Source organism: Castanea sativa, chromosome 3, assembly GCF_040712315.1.
Source record: "Castanea sativa cultivar Marrone di Chiusa Pesio chromosome 3, ASM4071231v1".
NCBI lineage: Eukaryota > Viridiplantae > Streptophyta > Magnoliopsida > Fagales > Fagaceae > Castanea > Castanea sativa.
The window spans coordinates 4,451,787-4,461,213 of NC_134015.1; the positions used below are offsets into that span (position 1 = coordinate 4,451,787).

The 9,427-nt window shown below is 30.6% G+C and overlaps 1 protein-coding gene across 1 annotated transcript; it reads left to right on the top strand.

The window, feature by feature from the left end:
- Positions 1–6,598: 6,598 nt before the first annotated feature.
- Positions 6,599–9,225, top strand: LOC142627498 (uncharacterized). The gene is made up of 2 exons (XM_075801377.1): positions 6,599–6,689; positions 8,600–9,225. Exons 1-2 carry the CDS (start codon positions 6,601–6,603, stop codon positions 8,997–8,999), a joined length of 489 nt encoding a protein of 162 aa, XP_075657492.1. The 5' UTR covers positions 6,599–6,600; the 3' UTR covers positions 9,000–9,225.
- Positions 9,226–9,427: the final 202 nt, after the last annotated feature.

Consider the following 9,427-nt stretch of genomic DNA (forward strand, 5'->3'; position numbering starts at 1 on the left):
ACAATAACAACCGGTAACAATCTGCCACTTAAGATTTATTGTAAAAATATTATAGACATCATTTTTCTAAGCAAAATAGGTAATTATTAGGTACTCTCGGAGTATCATAAATGCGTACTCTCTCTCTCACATGAATTGTGGGTCTCACCATAAATTTAATTAGTGGAACTCATATTTATGTGAGAGGAGGAAGTGCGCATTTATAATGCTCCCGGAGTATTTAATAATTTTCCAAGCAAAATAATGGTTGCCTTGGCACATTAAATGAAAAATAAGAAGCTTCCGATTAGCTCAATTGGTAAAATTTCTAATAATAAAAAAAGGATTCAATCTCTACCTATACTAAAAATTGTGAAAACAAATGAGAATTGAAAACAAATGAGAAGTGATTCGTTTACAACATTTTTATAATAAATTATAAGTGTTAAGTTGTTATTAGTTCTAATTTGAACAATTACTTAAATTACTTTTTTATTCATTAATAACAACTTACAATTTAAAATTTGTTGTGAAAGCGAAGTAAAAATATTGTAAATATAGTACTTTTTAAAATAAATACTAAGTTTTTAGTAACTTGTAGATAATTGAGGCATCAACCAAATAAACCTTCTTGATGGTTGGACTTGCACATTAAAGTCGCATCGCTTCATTCTTCGGTCCACATTCAAAATCACTAAGCCACAAATTAAAGCTAGGAATATTTTGAAAGCTAGAGAGTGAAAATGCACGGAGGATATTGAGATTTTTCGCGTGCTTTATATGTATATGACTTTAATGACTAATCCAAACAAGGAAGTGGAAGTCCAACTACATGGTGAATTGGTGATACACGTTCTTTTTAACCCGTGCTAATGGAGTTCTTCTACAGTTCTACTCACAAAAAAAAAAAAATCATGTGTCACAGTAAATTAATGAAAATTTTATATGGACTGAATACAACTGAAAACCAGAGTATTAATATTATGAAATCTATTGTCATATATATTAAGGTATATCATAAAGATTAAATTGCTACGTTATTAAGTTACCCACTATCGGTGTATTTGGGAGAAGGTGAGTGACTAGGCCTCATTTGTAACAGTGGCATTGTTCGCGCAAGTCCAACGTCTCTCCTAATTAAATGCTAAATCCATGGTATTGTTTCTAGGGTTTTATTAATAGGTGTCCTTAGAGCAATTGTTAATAAACTATATTACAAATGTTTTGACATAATTTATATGGAAAATAAAAAAAAAATTCAGCTAAACTAATTACTTTATCATTTTTCTATAAAATATCTCTAAAATTAGTTTCTAAACTAATGCCCTTAGGGCATTCTTTAACATTTCTTGTATTATGTTTCATTTTTATTTGTACTTTGGAGGTTTGGGCTTTTTATTTTATTTTATTATTTTTGTTAAACAATTAATGAGCTAAAGTGAGCCTCTTCATGTACCCCAACAACATAAGGAACAAATAGGCTCTTGAGTTTGGTAAAGCTTTTAAGGGTATTTGGTATTTCATGTTTAAGACAATGGAATTCATGTACTTGGGTTGGATAGTTAGGGTGGTTTAGACATTTTAACTTTTATAGGGATGCTAATCTTGAAAACTTCCCCTAATAAAAATGGTTTGGCTTACCTTCAGTACTTATTGAAATCTGTTTTTATTTTAATGAGAAACTATCACATTACCCACTAACTAAATAAAATATGGAGATTAAAACTTACTACCACTTGTCATTGTGTATTTAAAACAAAAGGAGATATCCAGTTAAAAAAGTACTAAAAATAAACCAATAATAAAAAACAGGCTAGTCCACACAAAATTATGAGTATTATAATGTGCGCAACTAATTTGAACTCTAACTAATTTAGATGGCGGGTAGTATTGTAAATTACTCTCCAAATAGGATGTTGATTTTAAAAGTTTGAAGTATATGGTACATGTTACAAATAAGCTGATAATTTCATTCTTTAAATAAATAAAAAACCATATAATTTATGATAGATAGTTACAATTTTTTTCTCAAAAAAAAAAAAATTGTTACAATTTACCTATTTTCGCTTGGCGTGGGGGACATTTATGTGTTTTGTTTTTATGTATACACAGATAGAAATTGAGATCTTGTGCTATAACTAAGGTTAATGTACTATGTAACACGCCATTGAAGGGCTAAGATTAAAAGCGCTTTTGATATTAGTTGTTGGATAAAAAAAAAACCTTTTAATTTCTACTTTTTTGCCTCTATATTTTTTTTAACTTTTTTCTCTCACAATAAATTATAAACTATTACATCGAATCTAAATCCCACAAGGAGTACTGTTTTTTTTTGGGTTCGATGGCAAGTGAATACTATTTTCACATTAATAAAAAAAATTGTTTTTGTTTTTGTTTTTGGCTGGATAATACCTCTTTCATTAAACAACAAAGAAGAAAGATGCATACATATTAAGCAGAGCAAGGGCAACAAGAAATCAGGATAGTTGGATACACACAGTACACACACACAAAAAGAAAAAAAGAAAAAAAAGAAAAGAAAAAAAGGGGAAAGAATGGGCCCATATCCATCTCTGTCATCTGGAACAAGGATCCAATCCGACAAGTCAGAGATGAATGCAAGCCCAACTTCCGATTATAATAAGCCCATGTATTGACGTGCGGACTATATGTTAGGTTTGATAAAATCATCTACTAGTGCTTATTTGATATCTACGACTAATGGCCAGTTATTCCAGTGGTTGAAAAAGAAAAACCACTTAAAAGTAAGTATACCAAAAAAAAAAAAAAAAAAAAACACCAACAAACCCTGTCCCTTTCTGGAAATTGCGCTTCTAATATGTTTGGTTTGGATGAACTTATTTACATCTATTTATTTTTGTATATTGTACAGAAGTAAAATTGTAACTTTAAAATAAATAGAGTAAAAAATGCTTAAAAGTTTTAAATTTTTTTAGGATGAAATTAAGCTCACCCAACATGAAGGCCGTAATTTGCCTCCATTATTGTTGTTCAAACCTATTTCTTATTTAGTATTATTGGGATATGTTTGCAAAATTTTACAATTAATACTGTAATTTAAAGTTAAATTTTAATGTCAATCCACCCCAATGTCTAATTAGAAAAGGTTTCTCTCCAAACTAATTTAAAGAGAAATCTTTCAAACTCCTCCTATATCTTTTTATTGAATATCAATTTTGAAAATTTAACGGTTGGATTATATGTTTTTTTCTGTTCTTAATGCATACGTAAAATTTCATTCAAATTAAATGTTATTTACTATTCAATCAATAAACTTTTTTTTTTTCGAATTTAAACCACAAAAACTTTGAAATTTAAATATTTGATTGATAATATAGTTATTGATCTTTAATCTTCTTGAAATTTTGCTAGCATGAAGGATATAATAAAAACATACAAATTAATGGTTATATTTTCAAAATTCATATCTAATTAAAATAATTTAGGGAGAATTTGAAGAATATTGAAGAGAAACTTTGTCCTGTCTAATTTAGTGTCAAAATTAACACGTACCTATTCATCTTAAACAATTAGAGCATTTGTAATGTACAACCTAAATCATAAGAGTGTTGCAATGGACACACTCAATTATGAGATGTTCACATGAGCTCTAATCCCACCCCCCCCTCGTTGGCGTGTGTGTGTTTCTTAAAGTATACATGGTGAATACTGAAAATAATCTCACAAACTCTGAATTTCATTAAGCCCAGTTTAGGATTGATGATGGTTTGATAAGTCATGTTTAGACGGACACTAGATCAACATTGAGAAGGCCCAGCTTAAACTAATGTGGACAGCCGAACTTTGTGAAGCCCAATTCTAAAATTTTTGAAGAACTGCATTTTTCATTTGCTAAATTGAGAGGTGGAGAAAAATCACACACTCTGACGCCCAACTACAAAACCAAATGCCAAAAGGACAAAAGAGAAAAAGTAGAGGCCCATTTCCATTAATTTGGGCTTTAGTAGATATATATATATATATATATATATATTTTTTTGGTTAAGACTTTAGTAGATGTTTAATTGTTAAGCACATTGCAAGTAATGAAGTCAGCAAGCTGGCCATTGTAACGCAAATGATTTTTTTTTTTCAGTCATTTGTAGTGTAAATGATTCCATTTGACAGATTGTGATTTTGAAAGCAATTTAAACGTTATAAACTTGATTTGCTTTCAGCCCATTCAGATATGCCAGCGAGACACAGACGCCTAGGGAACCGACTTGGACAATTGGACCGCATATGGTTCTCGAAATTGGAAACATCGGATATGTACTGCAAGTCTGCAACTTATATTAATTATAAAGTACTACAAAATCAAGCTGTCTTAAATCTTAATCCCCAAAAAACGAAAAAGAGTCAAGCGGTATAACTTCAAGGTTTATTTTTTATTTTTTAAGCATCTTTCATTTTTTTTTTTTTTGGAGAAGTTTGAGGTTGGGTTTGGATACAGCTTCTTCCGCGTTTGCGTTTGTGTTTTTTGTTTTTTTTTTTTGTTTTTTTTTCTTCCTTTTCTGCTGCTGCAGTATGGGTCAGGGGGGACAAGGCTACTGTTCATGTTACTGTGTATGAACAGTAGTCGCATTTTGCTGACTTTCAGTACATTTGTGGGTCCCGTGTATTGTTTATGAGACCCACAAACTTCACTTTACAGAATTTTTTTTTATTAAAAATGGGTCCCACGATACTATTCACACATTTAAAAATTATTTTGCTATAGTGTTTTCAGTTTTCAGCAATAAGCTCTATCCAAACGGACCCTGAAATTCTGATTTGTTGCCTTTTTTTTTTTTTTTTTTTTTTTTTTGTGTGCACGCGCGCGCATAGTGTATTATATGTGTGATAGTTTGTGTGAAAATCACGTCGAGTAATTACAGGGAAAACACATACTCCTACTACCCTGTTAGGTGTATTGTCTCTGACTCTCTCTCGGCCTTTTGGCTAAGATCAAGTGTAAAGTATCTCTAAAATGGTGCATGTACAAGAACAATCTTTGCATGGAGTTGAGAGTGTCAATTATTGGTGTGAAAATATAATATCATGTTATGATCTTAGTGTTCTACATTAATTAAGTATAAGTTTAATTATGTGTTTATAAATTCTTGGACACCTTTCTCTTGCAAGCTAATTTTTAAGAGTAAATTCTACCCATGGGTTTCTAATATTTGGTATCAGAGTCTACCACTATTCCAAATAATCAGACGTAACTCATTGAATATGAGATCAAATGAGTTGTGGCTTTGTAGTTAGATCTAATATCCCATATGGATTAAGTACAAATTTAACTATGTGTTTATAAGTTTTTAAGTACCCTTCTTTTATAAGTCAATTTTTAAAAGTGAGTTCTACCTGTCCATAGGTTACTAACATATCATGCAAAGACAAAAAAGGTGCTTGAATTATTCTTTGAATAAAGAGTGAAAGCAGTAGCTCGTCAAAAATCACCTTAGATCTATCTTTGACCAAACCCGACCTGACAAGAAAAAGTGGAACCCGAGATGACAAGAAAAAGTGAAAAATTCCTTTGACTACTCAAAGATTCCTTGCTTGTTAAGGACGGATCAGCTGGATTGCCTAAATTTGGAACATTTAGGTTGTATCTAGATGGATGACAAGATTTTGATTTGAATTTAGATTTAAAATTTTAATTTAATTAATTTTAAAATTCTTTGCTTGGGTTCATTATATATATATATATATATTTTGAAGGATTTGAAATTCAGATTTTAAAATCTCTTGTTGGGATATATACCTGGATTTGGATCAATAGATTAATGTTTTTTTTAAAACCTTTTGCATTTGACCTAATTGAACAAGTTAGAGTCATAGTTTCAACTACTGTGATCCAACACACTTAACAATTAAAAGATGGGTTCTTTGGATTGATATCAGCCTATTATCAGGTGCTTTTGTGGACTTATTTTTTATACCACAAATAGACAAGATGATGGTTGCATATGACATAAGTTTTACCAACCAAATATCATGTACATATCCCAAAGAAAAAAAAAAATCATGTATAGTTGCTTATACACAATACAATATACGACAACTCTTCTATTTTTAGTGAAATTTGTAGTATATTTTTGTGCTAGAGTTCCATTCACTCTTCCTTCTGTGTGTTTATTTCTCAAAACAAAATATATTATACACAAAGTACCCCAACTTTTCTTCAAACATGGTTGAAAATAAAATAATGGTCTGTGGATCATGAACACTAATCAGGGAAGATTGTGTGCTCCCGCCCCTTTTTATTCCCCTCTCTTGTCCCCATTCTCTCCACCCATCTCTCTCTCTCTCTCTATCTCTCTCTCTCTCTCTGGGGCAAAGGTTCGAGGTGAACTCATCTCTAATATTTGTGAATTTTCATTATTTCATTACATGTCTTTGCTTATATATGCACAGTGAATTGTTTTATAATTTTATGGTTCAATTATTATTATTTCAGTTTTTTTTTTTTGGCTTATACGCAACATTAATAACAAAGTGTTTTCATGGATATTATATGGGAGAGCTCAAATACTCCCAAGTCTTCCTCTTTTATCTTTATGGCACAAAGAAACTTATTGATGTTCAAGTTCTTCTTAATTACAGAGAAAAATGTATAGGTCTGAGCCACGTTTTCAATGTTTGTTCCTCATTCTCTTGGTTGTACTTTTCCCTCATCTTCTTGGTTTCACTGTTCAACTGTAAGTTTCTTCAGTACCATTCTCTGTTTTATTTATTATTTTTATATGAACCTTTTTTTTTTTTTTAGAATGTATTTTTATATGAACCTGAATACAAGAACTCCAAACTGTTTTATTTATTATTTTTATAAAAACTACAACGTACCAAACATAAAACAACCAAGTCCTAAAACCAAAAAAAAAAAAAAAATCGTCAGTGCTAAGCAACTACAAGTTACATCAGCTACAAGTTCTGGTATTTTTGAAGCCAGATGTGATAGATGTTGCCTAGGCTAGTCTGCAAATGGGGTAGATTTACAATTTTTCATCTTTAACATGTTATCCCCCATTGAAAGCACCTTATATTTCTGCAATCATAAGGTCTTCTAATCTGTGTGTCATTATAACCACTATAGATATGTCATACCTTGTAAGTTCATCTGAATAATTTCTTTAGTTTTCTTTTTTTCCTTTCTTGGTTCTAATAAGACATGAATCTAAAATTTATTTTAATTCCACCTCAATCTCTATTCTTGAGCTGGAGTTCAGGATGAATGAACTTTTAATTGCTCTAAAGGGTTTTTGTTTTTCTGAGTTAAATCAAATAGTGTTACTGACTATTAGCTAGCTTCTTGTCTTTGATTTTTTTTTTTTTACTTCTTCTTGTTCAATAGTAATATCATATATTCAATATAAGCATCTTCTCCCTCTCATAATGAACTGATTTCACTAGAAGAAGATACATGTATCCAACATGAGATACATGTCGTTTTTTTGCCCTTCAAATTCTCATTAGAGAGATTTTTCTCTTTGCTTAATTAATTTTGAAAGATTTGCATATGTTTCGTATAGGGTGTGATACATGGGAAATATCAGCTTTTCGTTCTCTAAAAAAAGAATCTTTTACAATATGATTTGTGACAAGAAGTTGTGGTAAGATGGAATGGCAGTTCATAATTATATCATTTTTTGTTCATCTATCATAGTTGACCTATTCAAAAATATTTAAGACGTATTGAACTAAAAATTTTATCATTGGATCTCATTTATTTTTAAATTTTAGTGGGATTAATTGATGTGATAAATAAAATATACTTTAAAATGTTATTATAGAAAGTGTCTGCTATGAAATTAGATCAATATTAATTATTAGTTCAATTAAATCTTTAATAAAGAAAAAGACTTCAAAGTTGAATTCACATAATTAATAGTTAAGGGACTAAATTGATTTTTAATTAATAATTTGATGATAAAAATAGTAATTCAACTTATATTTTATAATATTTTGCAATCTGGCTAGTGGCAAATCGTTTTTTTCTTTTCATCTGTGGATTACATTTTATTTATTCAACAAATTATGAATTATATATATAAATTAAATAAAAAAACGAATTTTGAAATATACATGGATTTGCTCCTAAAAAAAATTGTTGTGTACTTATATTTACTTTTAGAAAATGGCTTACTCCTCGTAAATAGTGTGCACGAGAATGAATTTATATATTTTCGTTGCTTTATTTTATGAGAAATGATACTCTATAATATTTTCATAATATTTTTACAACAAATCTTAAATGATAGGTTATTACTAGTTGTTATTATTGAGGCAAAAAAGTAATCTTCGTGTTAGGTTCAAATTTGAACCAATAACAACTAACCACCTGTAATTTGTTGTGAAAATATTATAAAAATGTTGTGAACGAAGCATTTATTTTATTTTATTTATTGTGCAAAATATAGTGTCGCCTTAGAAAAAAATAAAAGTTTTTTAAATTTTATATGAAATCTTTCCACTTGACCCAACGAGTCCAGATCAAAATATAGTGTTGCTTTAAAATTCTAAAAGTCAATTTTTTTTTTAGCAAACTATCTTTCTCTATTTAATTTTTTGTGTGTAATTTAATTATACTAATATTGTTTTTGTTTTATAGATCTGAAGCTCGGCCTCTGAATTCAAACATGGAGTTGGAGGGAAAGAAGAAGCAATCCTTTTCCAGCTCAACATTTGCAGCATTGGTCAAAGAGCAATATGTGCCCAATATAGGAGAGGCTCTAGGTCCAAGAGGTCTGCCAGTTATGTTTGCCACTCCTCCTCACTTCGGAAACCATGAATTGAGTGCTAGTCCTAGGGTTCATGATGATGATCAATATGTGACCAATATAGGAGAGAATCCAGGTCCAAGAGGTCCACCAGTTCTGTATACCACTCCTCCTCACTTCGGAAACCATGAAATGAGTGCTGCTGGTCCGAGGGTTCATGGTGAATATGTTCCACTTGCGAAAGGTCCAGTCCTACCTTCAGCCCCTAACCCAGTCACACACGGGCCTTGATGCCATTGGCAACAACTGATGAGATAAGTCGTACGTGGTGCAGTGCTTTTGATTAAGAAAACAACACCTATAAAGTATAAACATATATTTCATTATTCCCTGTAATTTCATCTATGGATGCCATGTCCACAGTAAACTTTGGCTGCTTGAGTTGGCTGCCAGGCACCGTGCATGCTCCAAATTAGAGCTGTCTAATGCTGGCAAGTAGCAACAGCCCATGACTTTTCACTCACACAACGCTTGTTGGCACTTTGGCAGCAAATTTCCCAACGAAATAAATTTATATTACTATTTAAGGGGTCTTCTTTGTTTGAATTAGACATTTTTTTGGTTCTAAAATACCCATACAACATAAATTTATATAGAGATAAAACTTGAAAATAACATAGTAAAAATACATCTTTAACTTTCATGTGTAACCTTGTCCA